Source organism: Anopheles marshallii, chromosome 2 (genome assembly GCF_943734725.1).
Source record: "Anopheles marshallii chromosome 2, idAnoMarsDA_429_01, whole genome shotgun sequence".
NCBI lineage: Eukaryota > Metazoa > Arthropoda > Insecta > Diptera > Culicidae > Anopheles > Anopheles marshallii.
Window position 1 is genome coordinate 41,569,631 of NC_071326.1, and position 19,537 is coordinate 41,589,167.

Below are 19,537 nucleotides of genomic sequence, written 5' to 3' on the forward strand. Positions count from 1 at the left end.
TCCCTCGTAGCAAGGATTGATTATCCGGCTAAGAGACGCAAATAAGACTAGAAAGCGAGAAGACAAAGCCTTAACATATTTGAAGGCCATTAAAGAATGTTGTATCGTACTCAGAAGCAGAAGGTCCATACGCTAAGAAGATTAATCATTTCGTGATTTCAGAGATTTCGTCTGAGACAAGATACGAAATTCAATTGGACTTTAAAGACCTTAGATTTTTACGAAATTCCTTAAATTTTCATTCAAACTAATGGTTAAAATTCCTCTGGAAAGGCTCTAAAATGCTCCAATCGTGTCTCAAAAATTATCTCTTAAATAAAATGTTGGGAATTAATTTTGCAATATACGTTTTGTTTTAATTCGATTTATTTAAAGTATCGAACGTGTTAATACTGCATGTTAAGGAGCTTTTCTTCGACATTCTTTCGACACGTTTTTCTACTGATGCGTGGATTCGTTTGTTTCTGCAGTATTCTTCGATTCCTCCGATGGCGTTTCCCAGAAAGCATCATCCTTGTGTAGTTCATGTTCTTCCAACTGACGAACTGACGGTGACTTGAGTATCAATCCTTAAAAATGGAGGTAAAGAAATGTAGATACCGGTGATGGTCAATATTATTCATTCTTGCTTCAACATAGATTATCAAATAAATAAGTTAATGATTGTGGCAACGAAAATCATACAACTTGAATGGTTTAACGTAAGATAAAATGGATCACGTAAAAGAACTGCAAGCAAACATCTAGGCACAGCGAAAACATCAACCATATCCATCAATAAGTAAGGTGCACAGTGCAAATGATCTAGGGACATAATTTTTCATTCTTAACCACCTTTTCAAGGCACGACTAAATAGAACGTGAGCCTTCAGTGTGATTGGGTTAGTTCCGGTTACGGGCTGCAATTGCGTTGGAATTTTGTTTGCTTGTTGTAACCACCAGAGGGAATCGTTGCACTGTTCCGAGGCCGATAAGAGGTGTCCGAACAGGTTCATTCTAATGATAACTCCTAACGTGTGGCGCATGTCAGCAAGAGGTATGGGCATTATATTGACTGTCCTGAAAAGAGCTTACATACGATCCTGATTTACTTACCCGTTAGTAAACCACCGGCTATGGCGATTGCCATCGTCAACCCAATTGCCATCAGCTGGAAGGCACCCTGCTTAGCTCCGGACCGACCGTAACCCTAGCGGAGCGTAATAGGAGATATTAAATCAAAGCTATATCAACTTCAAACAGATCACTTACACCAATGACGTATTCGAGCGGTTCCATTTCAGCTCCCGTGTGGCTGGTGGCGTTCGGATTCTGCATGGCGGGGAAAATTGTTGCCAACGAGCTGCCGTATGTTTCAGAACTGGCAAACGTGGCATAAATGGCAGAGAAAATGGCCGACAGTACTGCGGGCATACCGTGCAGGTTGTGTACGCCACAGGTGTCCGCAATACGCAGGTTTGATAGTATGGCGGGCTGAAAAAGATTTGATAGCACGGTATGTTTGTTTTAAATCTAAGAAATTTGGTTCCCTTTTTAGCCATTTGTGTGTTTAAAACAAAAATAAACCAACATATTAATTGATAAAGTCAATGATATAAACTTAGAAATCGTTTGGCATTTTTAACATCCCTCAAAAACCCATTCACTAATGAAACTACTGCAACCGAACACGGTTATTTGTAGCAATCAAACCTGTTTGTCGATAAATCAAATTGTTAGTGAGTGCTAAATGGAGCACTTTGAGTTCGCTTGTTATCACTGGTGTGTTAAAATGTTCCGAAAACAGCCTGTCAAGCAGACAGATATAGGGATGGTTTTAAATTTAAACAGTTGCGAACAGTTGCACCGAATAGAAGAACCATTCGTTAGCGACGTTTAACAGCTGGATCCATTGTCCGGGTTGTACAGGTGATAAAATAATTTGCTACCATAGCAACGATATGGCGAGAATCTGATTAAAATTTGTATTTTTTTCACATCTCTCTTTTCTTGCGCAATATGATACGCGTGAGAGATTGTTGGTTAGATAGCGGTGGACAAACATCACATGAGACCCACATTAGATTACCACATTACTTACCGTGAGGTACCGATATCCCAGCACGGATATGACCCCTGCAATAACACCGACGATCAGTGCACCGAATGGGTGGATCAGCAGGTTGCAGATTGATCCTACGGCAACACCTCCAGCTAGGGTAGAATTTTGTACATGCACCATATCCAGCTTATGCTCGTGAGATACCAGCGCCGACAGTACGAATGTGGTGACCGTAGCACCGGCAAGCGAGAGATACGTGTTGATAATAGCACGCTCCTGATCAGCTCCATCCACCAGCGCCGAATTGAAGCTGGGCCAGAAGATCCACAAAAAGATCGTTCCGATCATGGCACTAATGTCCGAGTTGTAGGACGAACCCTCCAGTGGGCCTGCCTTGGCAAGTTCCTTCTTTGGACGCAGCATAAAGCTTACGGCAAGGCCAAAGTAAGCCCCGAACGCGTGCACCGTTATTGAACCACCGACGTCGGTCGCCTTCACTAGCTCCAGCTGCAGATACTCATTGCCCGCGAAGATCGCGATCTCCAGGATGCCCATAACCAGCAGCTGTATGGGGGTGGTACGACCCAACAGGGCACCCATACTGATGAGTACGGCTGCGGCAGCGATATCGGCACCGATCAAATTCTGCAACGAGATCGGTATGATACCATCCTCCATCTCGTAGCAACCGCGCATTATGATCGCCCACTGGACGACGAGCGAGGCCACCAGCAGGTTGAGTCCCGATGCGCTAAAACCGTACCGCTTGAGGAACGTCATCAGAAATGCAAAACCGGCAAAGATCATCACGTGTATGTCTTGGAAATCTGGAAGTTAAGAGCAGTGGGAAAGGAAAAGCACGGAATGTGAAACCAGCTGACCATCATTGCGACGTGGACTGTGCTGGACATTACGGGGATATTTGCGGAGGGTTGACTCCATGGGTTCGGATGTCGAGGCTCTGGCCGTTTCATTTTTAACGGGCAATAATTCCTTAGCATAATCGGTGCAGAATCCGAACACGATTATAAACACCACCTGCACGATTAGCAGCAGTGCGTAACCGGATGTAGATGATCCCGGTGTATGCATGGTGAATAGTTCACGTAAACCTTCTTTTTTTTAAAGACAAGATCACTTTAACCGGTAATCCACTGAGGTGACAAATCCACGGAGCGTTAGCCGTGGAACATTTTTATCCACGAGCGGTCCAAATGGAACTGATTTCCGCGGTTGATGCGTTGATGGATGATGGTTTGGATTTGGGTTGATAGATGGATAGAACTGACACGCGGGAGTGGGGTTCGCTAAGCGCGGTGGATGATAATGATGGTTCAGCACAATGGGAGCGACGGAACGGGTTCTATGGACAGAAAATCATTAACTAGTAAATCGCTCTCGGGAAGGGGAACATGAAAATTCCTGTGCAGAGCAAACGCAACATATCGATGCAGAAGTGAGTGACACGGTACTTCATTAGCATGCCGGAATGCATAATTTGAATGGAAGTGATACATTTGCGCGCACTGTGCAGCCCGTACGGTACGGTAAAATATCTGAAGTGGTCCAAAATCAACCCCATCCTAGGGTTACCACCTAACGCCAGTGAGGGATCCTGGTCAACGATGATTGAAAGTGAACATTTAAATTAGGAAAAGGGGGTAAATGAATTATGTAAATTTATACAAATCGTTCGTCCCTGCCGTTTGAAACTTCGCCCACCCCTTCGGTCACATTTGCTCCTGCACAGCATCTGTTTGACCGTGACCATGGATTAGCGCAACCATGGGGAAACGGTGCAGAATTCAGCCGGTGTGTCGTGCTTGAAAATTTATGAAGCACTTCAACGATATCTGCACACCGAGTCAAAACGTTTGCCGTTTGTGGTCGAACGGGTTGGTGCCCGAGTTGAGTAGAACTCGGTGTGCTTGAAAGTGAATTTAATTTGAAGTGTATATTCCGATCGATTCGTCCACCAAACGAGTTGAAGTTGAACGGCCAACGGATAGATTGATTTCCCGAACGGTTCATTGAGGAAGATTTTTTGTTGATGTTTCTCCAATCCCTCTATGTCTCTCTGTTTTCTCTAATCAAATATGGAAACGGTTCGATTACGTTACTGAAATGTCTGCTTTCGAGTTCAAAATCAGCAATCGAAACGTGTCGGGACCGGGTTTTCTGTGTCAATAAAGAAAAAAGCCCAATACGTGATCGCTTTCGGTCACGCAATGGCAAATGTGTCTCTGGAGACAGCAATCGGTATGGTAATACGGTCTGTTAATTATTGATGAGTGGTTACGGTAACAGGCGAGGCGTAACTGCAAACCACATAACACAAAACACAATGTTTGATGATCGAAAGGGAAGTAAATTGTTTGGTACGTTAGTGAAATTGATCGGGATGTTTATTGATTTGCTGATCCTGGTTACACAGGCTAATGGAAACTTACAATCTACCGGAAGGATTCAATATTGTAGTTGCCATTTGTACACAGAAACTGGCGCCATGGTCAGGTGGGATGGTAAATGGGAAGAGTCATTATACGACGGGAAGGTTGTTGTGGGTTTTCTCTTTACATTGCAGCATTACATCGCTCACGAACTGTACTCATCCTGCATGGCCGGTGTGTACGAGGTAACGTTCTCAATCGGTGCATTGAGAACGAGCTTTCGGAATACAAGATAAGCTATACCGCCGATGAGTAGATTCACAATCGCGACTATCGTAATGATGGCCCACGCTGGAATCATCGGTCCACCTGCAATTGAAATGTTGATTAATGAAAGACCAAATAGATGTGTGTCCGGCTGTTTGGCAACAGTTGCGTGACTCACGTTTGAATGTTCGATTGATAGTACGGCGTCCACGGAGAATCTTTCGGCGTGCCTCCGTTTCATCCAAACACATGCTCAGGACAACTGGATCGGAAGAAAATATCGACAAGAAACAGAAGATATTAGATAAACGATACATGGTTTTTGGAATAGGTTGGTTTAATTAATTTTTACACAGTTTCAACTCATGCTGCACCATGCCGGAGGTTATGAGATGTTGTACGTGATTCAGATACCAATTCATCTTAACTACCTAACTGGTTGAGGTCACAGTTCTTCCACGTTTATGACCATTAAAAAAGTACTTCACACAACCAGAGGAAGCCGCCTCGAGAAAGATGCCGCTCATTTGATAAACTCGAATGGTGCAGTGTGGAGATTTGTCTTGTTGGTTATTGCATTGACCTAGTCTTAACACGGAGAGCAAAAATTTGTGCATGCAAGTGGATTATGGACATTAAACTTAAAGTCGTGTTCGTCTAGCTTCCGCATAACAATTTGCGTCCTATTTCAAACATGTTGTAATACAAGCGCACACTCATTATCTTTTCTCAGCACGGTGAAATAATGCTTCGTTCCAGGAAATATTCTAACGATGAATCACTCTTCTTCCAGCTCCAAGGTGATGCGTAGACACCTGTATCCACTTACGCCATTGATACTTACCGAGCATGAGCGTGAAGTACACTGCTTTGTTCTTTATTAGATGCATCTTTCCACACTTGCTAAGAAATAGTCCACTTTAACTATGCAAACAACTTTTCGAACACTTTTGTTACCTAGTTCCCACCGTAGTAGAAAACTGCTTTTAGTTTAGATTTGTTAATTGATTCTATCTGCTGTGAAGCGTTGTAGCACAATAAGCACCTGTTCGTTTCTGACGGCTACACCCTAACGGGGTTTCCTATCTGTTTTCGATTGGCAAACGCGGGGAGCGTGAGATAAGATAGCGTCGTACGTACCAAACCTGTGTGTACGATGCGTTCCCGTTGCGGTACCTGTTGCGTCGTTTAACGGACGAAGTTACCTTCCCTGGTAACGGCAAATGTGATAAGATAAGAGAAATGTCGAGAAACGGACTCGATTAAACGACTACAGATTTATTTTGAGCAGGGTTTGTGTGCCACACCAAAACAGCAAAAAGGGTCAAAGTGAAAAAATGCGACAATAAAATACATGGGATAGCATTGGTGCGTAATCTTCAGTCATCCAACTGACAGAGACAAGCGGTTCCTCGAAGAACCCAGTGCTCCAACGGCATATGTGTGTCAAGCTCGAGGAACATGACGAAGTTTGTCGAATGACCGGTGGTAGATAGGACGCCGCGACGTTCACTAGTCTTGTAGATGGGACAGTCGTAGCGTTCGCGCTCTTGGCCATTCTTTTCACTTTTCAGTATTGGAGTCATCGAAATGATGGGCAGCGTGTCGTACAGGATGCGTGACAGTGGCTCGTCCAAGAGCATGCTTTCCCTGTTCCATCGGGCACCTTCCAAGTAAAGACCCTGTGAAGAATGTATGGCGAATTAGGTTAGCGATAGTACAGCTGAGTTAGCATGTTAGTAGAAAATGCGATTGTTCGCCTTTTGAAGGAAAAAAAAACAACTTCACCGATTCGTTTAATGATGATGTACTTACGTCGAACAGTACGTAGTCTACGTTGATGCGTCGTTTGTCCTTATGTAATGCAGCGTGTTAAATGGGGTGATTTTGGTCGTTTGAAATGTTACTGTTAGTGTCTTGATTGATAATATACATGAAAATGATTGATAGTTTTTGTAATTAATCTATTACTAACATAGGATTCACTACTGACTACTACTCGTGTACTTCATCAACCATGCTACCATTACCTTTACAAACGTAGCCACTTCCGACGAATCTTTGACTGCTTCGTCCGACTCAAAACTCGTCACATCAAAATCCATCACCAACTCATCGATGCGAAGCTTAAATTTGCGTGAATGGTTCTGCATAATACCAGTGAGAAAGGACTGCGTAAAGTAGAACCCACTCATCCAGTACACATTCGGTTCCCCGTCGTCGATCCAGCGCTGGAAGAATGCCAACCGTTGGACGAAATCGTTTACGTAGCTGCCGAGTGGTTTTAACGATGGATAGCTCTTCGAAAGCCATGCCTTCGGCACACGCGAGATCTTCATCGCGCGATAGATATTTTCCAGCTCCGGTATCATGCTGATCTGACCCTTGATGGCACGCTGCACATCGACTAGGCTGAGCCGGATGTACTCCAGCAGCCGGTTGAAGCGTGTTAGCTCTTGACGCAGCACGGTATTCATGGAGTTTTCGTACTCGATCGGGTACTGTTCGGCGACGGCTTCCACATCGTAGAGGTTGGGCAGCTTTTTGGCGATCTCAGTACACAGCAGCAAAACTGGGTCGTCTTTTTGTTCCATATCTGAAGAGGTCGTTCCAGCGAAGAGGTGTGTTTGGGTGAGTAACACACGGTTTAGTAACTGCAATGAGGAGTTGACGATGGAATGTAATTGTTGAGAGGATTGAGACTGAGGTTGATCGTACATACCGATGATGTTTCATCAATATTGCGCGTGATGTCAGCATTTTCATGCAACCCAAACACCTCAGGATGAGCGATCATGGGTAATGTGGAGATGTAGGCAAGCGCTTCCTTGCCGGTAGGCAGCTCCGGTACTTTGTAGCGTCCCGACTCCGTCAGCTGGAAGTTGGCGATGTCGATCGTATTTTGATTGTAGATTCGATTCAAAAGAGCCATCAACAGCCGTCTATCCTTATCGTCCGTCACACGCCCTCCATAGTTGCATTCGCCCGTAAGATAAATGTGTCCCTCGAACGGAATCTTGTGGTACTGGTTGAGAAACATCTTCAACTGCATCAGCGAAATTCTGCGGGATGTAATAAGCGTTGGTAGGTAAATTGGACAGTAGTTGCGTAAAAATAGAATAAAATGGGATGAACCCTTACTTTAGATCCGATTCATTGAACTCGTACGGGATGTTCCAACCCAGTGGACCGAACTTGCAACGTTCCTGTACAACAGCGTGGAAAAATACCAGTGAGAAGACTCCACGCAACCACACCTTGGCAAGATCTCCATCGAAAGCATCCGAATAGAAGGCATTGTTGGACAACGGTTCTGTGCTGAAGATGCGTTTCATATTGTTTTTCACACCTTTCGGAGCTTCGTTCGTCATTTTCACGCTGTTTTGTAAAATGGACACCGGGAACCGACGGCTAGGATATGATGTGCACCATAAGCGATACTTGGGATGCACCGATTCGTATAGGCTCGAGTCCATGCAAATCTTCTCCAGCTCGTCCATGTACGACTCCGCCACGTGACAATTCTGGAGGATAACCCAATAGCCTAGCTTGATGGCATCCAGTATAGTTCGCGTAGCCTTCGGACCCTGCCCCTGTCCAAGCGAGATCACTCGACAGTCATCGCTCATGTAGTGCGCGTTTGCGAACGTAAAGATGTTATCCATAGGATCCGAGCCGGGTGACAGCATAAATATGAGTGGAATTCGGGGGGACGAATCGCGGTATGATGTTTCCAAATTGAACTGCGGTGGTTCAACGTACGTTTTGCCAATATATTGTATGATGAAGCGTTGTAATCCAGGGACCACTTTATCAGGCCGGAGACACTTAAGGATGATGAGCTTGATAATGTTTTCGTGCTGGTCGTACGGTTCCGGAAGTGGATGTGCATCGGGTTCATTCAGATCGTTGTAAGCTTTCCATTGCTCAATGTTCCGCATGAGCGATTGGGGAAGTTCTTTGAGAGAAGGCAGCGATCCGGCCCGCACTATTTCTGACCAGCATTTATCCGTTAACCAATCGGGTGCGGGATTAGGATAAGGGTTGTCCAAAGCCAACCCACCTGTTAACAGGAAGGACAGTTCCGGATCCTTAATGTTGCCCCGGCCGCGCATTATGCCAATACATAGCACGAACGAAAACATTAGCTTATCCTTCTCGAACAACGAGCGACATACGTTATTGTAAATGGCCATAGTAAAGTAATCGGTTAAATGCTTCAAACGTTGCTCCAGATCATCGGATTTAGGTGAGTTTAGGATCGCCTGTACGAAGATGTTCAGGAACCAAGTTAAGTTGAACTGGTACATGGGATCGATATTAGCCAGCTCGGCCGTACAAAAGAAAATCACAGCCGAATGGCGTGCTACCGGTATGTACTGTTGTCTGGCAGCATCAATTTCCGCCTCAGTAGCCACGGCAACAATCTGCTTCGCCTGTATCTCCTCCGAGAGTTGCTTGCTCGAGGTGAGAATGTCAATAGCGTTTTCATCGTCCAGAATGTTACCTTCGGCTGTCGAGAGCACCTGCAAAATCTTGGCTTCGGCGTTGTATAAGGCTTCCTGGTTTTGAGCCGACTCTATGATGAGAGATTCTTTTTTCTCCTGCAAATCTGGACGCTCCTGTATGATGACGGTTCCAAGCAGCTGTGAGCGTAACCCTTGCTCCGTGATCATGAAGTTCATCAGCGTTACCATGACGGCCGTTTCGGGCAGATAGTGCGGATTGCGTAGGTTGGTCGTGATGTAGAATCGGAAGTTGTCATTATATTCCACCATACCGTCCCCAAACTTAATGTTGTACGTTCCTTTCTGATAGATGATGTTCTTCTCGAGGATCGAGTTGAATCCGGAATCGATGCTTTCGCCTACATTTTCCAGCAGCACCGGATACCCGTTGATGATTGCGTTCTCGACAATGCGCATGTAGTTGGCTTCCATTTGCTGAATGATTCTGAGATTGTTCGCTTTCTCCATGTTCTTCACCCACTTATTCGCTTGCCCCTCCGGATCAATCATGAGCGGCCAGCGGCGTGCATGCTTCACGATAATTCCGTTCTCAACGGAAAAGTTATCCGTTGGTAGACCCCAGTTCGACCAGCTACGAATTTGTAGCGGATTTCCGAGAGTGGTGATCAGGGAGAAATTCTCCGTGCACGGTATGCGTCGCGTAACGGCTTCCACGTTCCATTCTTGCACGATTGTAGATCGAAATTCAGTGGTGAAGCAACCGAGATAGGCTACACACCCTGCTGCCAGTAAAACATCACCAACCACATTACTAAGGGATTGATGCAGGTTGAATGCACACTCGGACCATCGACGCTTCTCTCCACCAAGTCCACCGATCAGCTGCTCCGCACGGATCAGCTTCTTTTCGCAGCTATCGATTTCATCCTCGAGGCGTTTCTTTTCGCGGGACTTTTCAGCGAAGAAATCGTTCAACTTCTGTAGCTTATCGAGAATTTCCTGCAGCTCGGCACGCTTTGAGTTGAGCTTTTCCATCTGCATTGCCAGTTCGGCTTCCGCTTCGGCTAGTGCAATCTTTTTCGGGGCAACAATCTTTGCGACGCGGTCGTAGATCTCCATTGCACGTACCCACCGGCAGAGCCCTTCGCAGGCCATCGAAATGCTTTTGATTTTTTCCGGAACAAACTCACGGTCAGCAATATACCTGTGCGGGAAGGTAAGCAAAAGAAGTAATCAAAGTCGAAAAAAGAACCGAAGAAATTCACCGAAAGACTCTTACACTTCGCGGATTTTTTTCATAACAGGAATGGGAATGTTGTCCTTGTCGAAGGTTTTCAAACTATCGAGGAATTTAAGATCACCGAGCATCTTTTGCGAAGGTCCCCAGTAGTCTTCCACCAGGTGACCATCTGGAAAAAGGATGTGAGAGTAGATATAATGTGCATTGCTGGCTACACTATCAGCACCTACTTGGATCGGGCTTTCTATCCGGCTTAATGCCTCGAATGACACAGACCGCTTCCAGTACGAGCTTCACACCCGAGGGAGGATTTTTCATCGACTTTACCACAGTAATGTCTGCCGGCTTGAGAGTGTCAAGGGCTGCCAGAGCAGCCTCAAGGGCCGGCACGGCTTCCTGTAGATCGCTTTCACAATCATCCTTAATCGCTTGCGCTGATGCGGCCGCTTCGTTCGCTGCTGTTTCATCGGCACCGACAATTTCTTTCTTCTTTTCAGCTTCCGCCGTTTCGCGCTCAATGTTTACCATAATTTTCTCCGTTTCGTCGGACGTTTGCTTTAGCATCGGTTGTAAATCTTGCAACTGGTTCTGCATGACCGACACCTGACCGGCGGCAAAGTCTAGCTTCTCCAGACCGGTTGTGTAGCGGTCGCGTTGCGTAATCGTTTCGGAGTATTTTTTGTGGTACAGGTCTTTGAATGATCGTAACATCTCCAGGTACGACGTCGGAGTCACGTAGTTGCGTCGACCTAGCTCGAGGAAGAATCGATTCGAATTCTCCACGACACTTTCGTTGAAGACCAGCACACAGTCGATAAGCTTGCACTCTAGCGCGGTAAGCTTGCGTACCTTTTGGTCCTTCTCGTCCATCGGTTCAACCGCCTCGATGCTCGATGACTCGCGTGACATCGACAATCTCTCCTGGCTGGCGACGAGATCCATCGAGCGAATGAAAAATTCCGCCACCTTTTGCAGCGCATCATCGGGCCAAGCCGTAAACCAATCGATAGTGCAGCAATTGATGAGGGAAGGATAGATGCGCAGCCGCTTTTTGAAAGAGTCTCCGATCGGGGAGAACGCTAGTGCTATGTGCAGGTTCTCGCGTACACGCTCCACAAAGAAGCTGTACAGTGACAGCGCTGTCAGATCGATTGGCTTGTTCGTGGCCTGGACGATGGTTTGCATTTGTTCGAGGATCACCGCCTTCTCCTCGGCCTGGAATAGGTTGGGCAGGTCGGCGGTGTTGAGCAGCGAATTGATGTCCTCCACGAAGGCTTCTTCCTTTGCCTGGGAGTCGTTAAACAGGAACACAGTTCGCTTTCCGTCGCAGCCCGCATACATCAGCAATTTTTTCATATCCTCACGCCACTCGTTGAGTGTGTAGTTGCGCGTTACTTCCACTTGAAATACGTGCGAATCGCTCATGCTGGATGCTAGCTTTACAGCACTGCGACGTCCAGAGCCACCGAGACCCACCATGAGCAAATGTCCTCGAGGCATCTGCAGCACGCGTGATACGCGGGAAATGTGTTCAATGGCAAACCGGAACAGCACTAAGTTCATGGGCGATTTCGAACGTTCGTTGTACTCCGTCAAGTAGAAGTTGATGTTCTTCTCCAGCTGCTCCCAGTTGTCCACTTCGTCGTAGATGCGCGTTACGGCAGCAGGTTCCATGTAATTGCCGAAGAGAAGATCGCGGATGTGTTTATCTGATACCTTCTGGCCAGGTTCGAGACGCTCACCGAAAGCTTGCTCAAGCTTCAAGCGTAGATGCGTTACACAAGCTTCATCAACCAGACGAAGTAGTTGCAGTTTATCGTCATCATCCACTAATCGATCGCAGAAAACGCGATACGTTTCGTGCACCCAAAGACGCACAAGCTTCTCCGGATCGGGCAGCTTCTTAGAGGGCAATAGAACGATGCCTTGATACACGCGGGAAACATCCCGCAGCGAGAACAGATAGTGCGACTTTGCTGGTGTCGGGAGAAAGTTTTCGATCGCTCCACGGTATACAGCGATTGCTGCTTGGCTGAGCAGCTTGCTGAGTCGGGCCACTGGCTCCGGGAAACCTTTCGCAAAGTGCCAATCACCGATGGAGGAGAAGATGCGCATCAACGTATTATCTTCGAAGGAATCTATCGACATCACGAACATATGCCGGTAGAGCCGCTGTGGGATGTAATTGCTGCCGCCGATTGGTCCCATCGCAGCGATTAGCAGCAGATCGATCAGTTCGATTTTGGACGTATCTCGCAGATCAGACCATATACGATGGTCGAGCCAGGTACGTACGAGCTCGAGCGGTGGTTGTGAACCATAATCATCACGGGCTGGCATGGCTAGATCATCGATGAAGTTGACACACTCCTTTCCAACCGGCGGTCCATACACGCCTTTTCTTCGGCGGTCCAGCTTGCTCATGATCGTGTCCTGCACCTGGGCGGCAGTGCTTCGTGCCGAACAGTTGATAATGTTCGAGATGAATTTCGCCTTCGGTAGCTCTCGAATGTAGTTGGAAATGGTAGCACTCTTGCCCGTTCCGGTTGGACCAGCGAGCAAGATCGGGATACCATGGCGAACGCAAAGGTTGGTCCAGTACATAATGTAGCCAGTTTCTTTGGTAGGTATCATAAGCTCGGACACTATGCACGATTCTGGCAGGACAAGCTCCTCGGTAGTTTGCCAAGGCCACCAATTCTCGTGCTCGTCGTATCGGTAGTCCATAAAGTTCATCTTTTCTGGATACATCTGGCCCCGGTTGAGGGAGAAGTGTTTTGGTTTGGGATGATCTTCATTGCCACCGTAGAGAATCTTGCGCAGCAGGGGATCAATCATTTTACGTCCCTCGTTGGTGACAGACGAGAAGTAGCCCCATGCAAAGCAAAAGAGGAAAGTCTGTTGAAACTGTATTTGTGTGTAGTTTGTTATGCGTGTGCAAAATATGGAGAAGAATTTGGAGAACATCTGGAAGAGCGTGAGAGTAGGTTAAGTACACTTATGTTCTGTGGTATGAGGGTGGATTTTATATTACCAAATAACATTGCATCTCAGAGATTGGCAAGACGGTTTTAACCATTTTGAGAAATTTTAATGCAGGAGGAATCAACCATTCCACAAGCTGTTCAAAGACACCGATGCTGATTTCGGAAACTCCTTTCTCTTCTAGCACCAGCAAGAACGACTTGTGCAGCGCAATCCAACCGAGCTGGTGTGGCTCCATGTAGATCATACCGCATCTAGAAACGAAAGAGAGTGCATATCGAATCTTGTTCAAAAATAGCTATTGCTATTAGAAGTTTAATGATTCTACCTGGACACGGTGGCGGGTGAAGCTTGTTCCAGATCGACTGGTTCGAAGACAAGATTCATAAGCTTAGTCATCTGAATGATCTCACCGGACATCAAACAGAGTTTCTTGTTGTCATCGAGCACCGTGTTTAGGTTCTCGATCCACACTGCATCTACTGGCCCGTCAAACAGTATCCACTGCCGTTCCGGGCTCGTGGTGTTCACCATTTCGCGGAAGGTGTTCGCTAGCACCCCGTCAGACCATTCGTGTGACGCCGGATCGAAGCTCCCGTACAATTGGCCCATGGAAATGGACTTTGGATTGATGATGCGGTATTGTACGCCTTGCTCTTCACATTTTGGCCCCTTCTCGACGCGTAGTTCGCGCAACGTTTCCGCTAAAACCTGATAGGCAGTGGTTTTACCTCCCATGGAATCACCCACTATCATTAAACCGTGGCGAACGAGCATCATCTCGTAGATCTGCATAATCTTGTCAATGTACCAGGCCGTCGGCTGCAGCTTCCTTTTAACCAACTTTATCAGCAATATGCGCACAATATCGTCTCGTGCAGGCTAAAAAGGGAAAGTGGAATGTAGTGGAATAGCGAAAACGCATAACATAACGAATAACATACCGGAGGAAGATTAACGCCAGGAAACAGATCCTTATAGATACCTTCAAACAGTGGTATGTCCTGTTGAAGAAACTTCGGAAGATTCACATCAATAATGGCACGCAGTACGATTTGATCCTCCGCCAGGTGCGGTTGGCTGCGGCGTAGAGAACCGGCAGCCATTAGTACAGACTTGACAGCACGCATGCCATAATCGTAGTGGAACTGGGAGGACAACTGTTCCGAGCACAGCTTGTAGGTGTGTACGATTTTTTGGGCCAGTACACGGGCGTTGTCAAACCCGTTCGAGTATAGTGTGATCTCACCGATCATGGCATAATCAGGTACCATCATGGCGACTGTGCGGAACAGCACTTTTAGATTGTCTGGCAACTCCGTACGTCCTGCGTAGCCGGGATTCATCGTGATGAATATGTTACACGTAGGATCGAGCTTCAGGTGCGTATCTTCGAACGTAAATTTGGCAATTTTTTGAGCGATGGCATGCTGTATGGTGAGAATCTGTTGCGCTACGACTGATAGCACCTCCAGTTCGATGCGATTGAACTCGTCGAAGCATGCCCAGGATCCGGACTGGGCGAGACCTTTGAAGAATTTACCCAGCGCTTTGTAATCCAACCCATCGGAGCAGTTGAACACGACGCACTTCTTCGCCACTGCTTTGGCAAGGTCTTTGCAGGTTTCTGTCTTACCGGTACCGGCAGGACCCTCAGGTGCTCCGCCCAGGTTCAGCTTGAACGCACCCATAAGTGTGCGGAAGCATCGATCGGTCAATGGGGTTGTGACGAGACGCCCCGTATTGCCAAGATATTCCATACCATACTTTAGATCCGTGGTTACCATACTAACGCCGACATAACTTTGTTTGTCATCGTCATCTATGCGCCAGTAATAGCGCAGTTGTGAGAACCAGTTAAAATCACCGACATTAGCTATCTGCTTGTCCACAAGCAAGTTAACAATATCCCGTGCGTGCACATCGACAACGATCAGTGCCTCGATCGTGATCGTAGCACCAGGACTAAGGTTGCCTCGCACAAGATCCACTAGCTCTGCTATCTGATTGCTGCAGGTTTTTGCGAACTGTGGCAGCTGTCCTTGTTGGATGGCTTCTTCGGCCTCCTCGGTCCATTTCAGACAGGAAACCACTTGTACGGCTTGGCCGGGCCAATTCAGCACCCACACTTTACGCGGATCGTTCGGGTAGCGTTCGTACGACTGCCAGATCTGCTCCTTGACGCTTTCCAGCATAACGGTTTCGACCTCCTTAAGCCATTTTTCAACCAAACCCTACCAAAAAATGTAATGGATTGGATTAGTAAAAAAAACATCAAGAATCCACTTGAATGCCCGTACTTACGTTGGCAAGATTAGGGTTGACCTTTCGTACGCACGGTATCACTTCCTGTTCAGCCGATGTAATAGCAACGATCTCCATCTGCTGATCGAACTGCAGTGAATGTATGCCCTCGAAGCACTTCTTCAGATGCGGCTGCACGCGTAGCGGATCCTTCGTTTCGGACAAAATTTCCAACAGCTCGTCGTTCGAGAGGAAGAAGAAGCGCGCGAAGAAGAGCCGCTTCTTCTCGAGATACATGTTGAGACCCTTCTGAATCTCCTCCAGATCGGTGTACGCTTTTCGGAGGGTGTTCAGCAGCTCTGGATAATCTGTCGCCTGGATGACGTGCGCATCGGCCGTGGTGTGTTTCATGATCTTGCGGAATACACGATCGACGGCCTTAAAGTGACGGCCCTCTGTTGGCATCTGGCGGAGGATGTCTTCGGAGCTGAAAATCGGCTCCAGATACATCCAGGTCGCCTGCACCTGCAGCCATGTATCGATAATGTCTTGCATAGAAATGAGCTTATCCTCCCAGTTGTTTGCTTTCGTGCCGAGGGCAGCGATATACGGTGATCCTCGCATCGCCTGTGCCTTCAGAATGTGATCGTCCAGCAGCGTTTGGATTTCATCGACGGAGGATAGGATGTACATATCGCTGTCCCGGTACGGTGCGCAAACGAATACCACGTCGGTCCACTCTTCCTGCATGTTTACGAGCTGGATGTTCAGCTCGTACTCTTTACCGGCCGCGTTAGAGATCTCCTCGAGACGCTCCTGTATCTTGACGACATCGATCTCCACCATTTGGCTAAGCGAATTGTGCACGGCAGGGTTCACTTCTTGGCCCAGTTCTTCCGAGATCTGCTTCCAATGGCGATCGCACAGCCCCTGGCGACAGACGGATTCCAGTATCGGGAGGTAGACCTTAAACTTTTCCACCTTCATGCGTATCTGTTCGGCGACACGCTTTGCCTGAGGGCTTCCGGTGAGCTCCTTTAGCAGCACAGATATAGCTTGATACATTTCTTCAACTGCATTCCGTATAATGTCGGCATCGAGGTCTTTGAACGGACCAAAGTACCACACCTCATGACAGGTATCAAACTTGTATGCTGTGTGCCACAGCTTCTCAACCGGTCCCATCTTTTCGATCATCTCGTTGAGTGAAGGGAAGAAGGACAGATCGATCTGGAGCAGATTCTCGTTGGTGTTGATTTCCTTTGCTTCCCGGCTACAATCCTGAATAACACAATTATGTTAGAACGCGAACCATTACATAGACATAAATCAAACGTTCAGATAAATACTTCCAAAATCTTCATCAATCCATCCACCGTATCGACTTTATCACGTAGATCGTCCAACGAGAGCATCTCGCGTATTTCCCTCGTACGGAAGTGGTCCATCTTTTTCTTTTCCGTCATCAGATATTGCTCGAATTTAACGCGACGTTCGCGCAAAGATGTTTCAAGATTTTCACGCACCACCGATAATCGGGCACCGCTTAGATCAAGCACCTTTTCCAGCTCTTTCGGCCACAGGAACAGTCGGGAGTTGAGATTGATGTCTTCCTCTATGGTAGTGGAATAAATGGAAATAAAATTAACATTTCTCGAACACGGAACACTACATGTTTCCATGAAAATCACGTTACATACGGTCAAGAATCGCATGAGTTAAGAGGAAAATAACCCGCTGAGCGACTTGTTTAATCTCCGACGTTAGCTGATACATGCGCTCCTCTCGGCACTGCGTAAGGTAGTTTTGTAGTGCGACCACTTCGGGCGTTTCCTTGGGTCGCTCGCCAGCATGTAGTGACATATCCTCAAATTCATCACAAATTCTGGCGAAAGCAATACAAAAAGTGTAATATCTAATCAAGTCGAATAAAATGGCCTCTCACACTCACCTTCTATTATCCACCTGGTTGAGCGTGATGAAATAGTTGATGACAAAGTTCTTGAGATCGTTGACCAACTTTTCGAGCACCTTGTTTAATCTGCTGTTGTCGAGCATGAATAAATTCAGTGGTATAAAATCACGCAGATAGTAAATGCCATTTAGCAGATCGGTAAACTTTTGGACCAGCTCTTTAAAAATGTCCAGCGGTGGTAGCTCTGGTTGCGAAAAAATCCCCTCCGTTATCAACTTCATTTTGTTTGCCAGCACCGGGAAATAGTACTCGTACATCGGATACAAGTAAACCGTCGGACCGGTCTGGTTGGCAATGACAATCTTCTTCACGCGCTCGTACAACTTCTTCATGTCGTCGTTGTCGGTGCGTATGAAGTGTAGGTAGCCCAGCTGCTTTTCATCCTGCGTCAGATAGTACTCGAGCCGTGGGATCTTGTAACCCACCTTTAAGATCTTGACGAAGTAACTTTTGAACAGATCGGGCAATTCTTCCATGTACGGGTAGATGATAATTTTGCCACTGCTTTCCACAATGAAGGACGTTCGCCGTTCATCACCGTTGGTCAGCACAAAATCGTCCGACTCCGAGGCTAGTATGTCGGGATCATCGTCATCCACCTGGTACAGCGAAAGGTCACTTTTCTCCGTGGTTTTCTCAATATCCGTGTGATGTTGACCAACCACCGAAACGGTGAGCGTCATGAAGGGTTTCTTCTTCACTTTCGGTTCCTCTCCAGCAACATCGCCCTCCCGGTACACTTCCAGCGCTTCGACAAGATGATCCAGACTCTTCTTGATCAACTCTTGCAGATGGTATGAGGTGAGGGCGTGTATGCAGTTGAAGAAGATGGTGCCTCGCCCACCGTGGGTAGAGTTTCGCGGTACCAGATCTTTCCAGTACTTGCGCATCACGTCTACCAGGTCGGCTACCCGCGGCATCCAGTCGTTGATTAATATCTGGAAAAGACGTACGTTTGAAAGGAAATTGTGAAGAATTTGCGTTGGGAGTAGAGCGCATGTCTTACATCTCTCGTTATTCGACAGCTGTTGTGTATCATCTCGGTTATTTTATCAGCGTGCATCGGGATATCGGTGCTGTAGAACTTTACTGAATCGACGACCAGTAGGTTGCTGTACAGCTTGTGCCAGAGCATATTGATCGCCTGCAGTACAGGGTGGTTTATCATGAGCACCTCTTCGAGTCGGTTTTTGGCCAGCTGTATGGAGCACTTCCATGGTACGGGTGCGACCATGGTGGCGATGGGGAATTCGGGCGGTTCAATTGCAAGCTGAAGGCGCGATCGTTCCATTTCCGAGCGTAATATATAGCGAAGAAATGCACGCTTCACACAGTACCGATAGTCTTCCTGCAGGTCCATGAGTAGAATGATGAAAAAGACCGCCTGATCTCGAGACACACCGTGATCAGTATCGAAAAGATAGTCCATCAGTATCACCTCGGGATATACGTTGGGCCATAGTTGTTCTTCTTCGAGCATGAACTTATACGCTTGTTTGAGATAGTTAAGACGGTGATCGACCCGTGGTATAATCTTTTTGATAAGATGTGAAGGATAGTGATCGATCTTCCGTACATCCAACTGATCTAGAACGTTGAGCGTACGCTGCTTCATTGCGTCGTCGAAGAAACACATCGCATGGCGAAAGTTTTGCTCGTAGCGTAACAGTATCTTGTCTTTTTGTTCATCGGGGTGAACAGGCAGTAAGGCTTGTAGATATTTCAGTTTCCTGAAAGAAGATGTGGAAACAGAAAAGTAAAGGAATAAAGTAAAGTGAAGGAACAGGCACTTACATGCTTTCGGATTGTTTAAGTTTCTTGATGTACTGCTCGTTGGTAAGTCGTTTCTTTTTCACCTTCACCTGATAGACATTCTTGCTCTTTGAAGTGCACTACGAAGGAGTAAAAAAAGGTGTATAGCGATAC

The 19,537-nt window shown here is 46.8% G+C and overlaps 3 protein-coding genes across 3 annotated transcripts; all 3 read right to left on the reverse strand.

The window, feature by feature from the left end:
* Positions 1 to 438: 438 nt before the first annotated feature.
* LOC128710318 (ammonium transporter Rh type A) lies at positions 439 to 3,133 on the reverse strand. The gene is made up of 5 exons (XM_053805368.1): positions 2,956 to 3,133; positions 2,081 to 2,868; positions 1,252 to 1,473; positions 1,096 to 1,189; positions 439 to 569 (listed from the first exon to the last, which is right to left on the reverse strand). Exons 1-5 carry the CDS (start codon positions 3,131 to 3,133, stop codon positions 439 to 441), a joined length of 1,413 nt encoding a protein of 470 aa, XP_053661343.1.
* A 1,503-nt stretch (positions 3,134 to 4,636) lies between these two features.
* LOC128708791 (uncharacterized) lies at positions 4,637 to 5,588 on the reverse strand. Its single transcript, XM_053803772.1, has 3 exons — positions 5,543 to 5,588; positions 4,877 to 4,960; positions 4,637 to 4,800 (listed from the first exon to the last, which is right to left on the reverse strand). Exons 1-3 carry the CDS (start codon positions 5,586 to 5,588, stop codon positions 4,637 to 4,639), a joined length of 294 nt encoding a protein of 97 aa, XP_053659747.1.
* Positions 5,589 to 6,077: 489 nt separating this feature from the next.
* LOC128709560 (dynein axonemal heavy chain 3) lies at positions 6,078 to 19,325 on the reverse strand. Its single transcript, XM_053804567.1, has 14 exons — positions 18,618 to 19,325; positions 17,588 to 18,549; positions 17,337 to 17,521; positions 16,986 to 17,251; positions 15,697 to 16,917; positions 14,337 to 15,626; positions 13,721 to 14,274; positions 13,442 to 13,646; positions 10,638 to 13,374; positions 10,447 to 10,576; positions 7,840 to 10,371; positions 7,421 to 7,760; positions 6,729 to 7,352; positions 6,078 to 6,380 (listed from the first exon to the last, which is right to left on the reverse strand). The coding sequence occupies exons 1-14, from the start codon at positions 19,245 to 19,247 to the stop codon at positions 6,078 to 6,080; spliced, it is 11,979 nt and encodes a 3,992-aa protein (XP_053660542.1). The 5' UTR covers positions 19,248 to 19,325.
* Between the last annotated feature and the right edge of the window lie 212 nt (positions 19,326 to 19,537).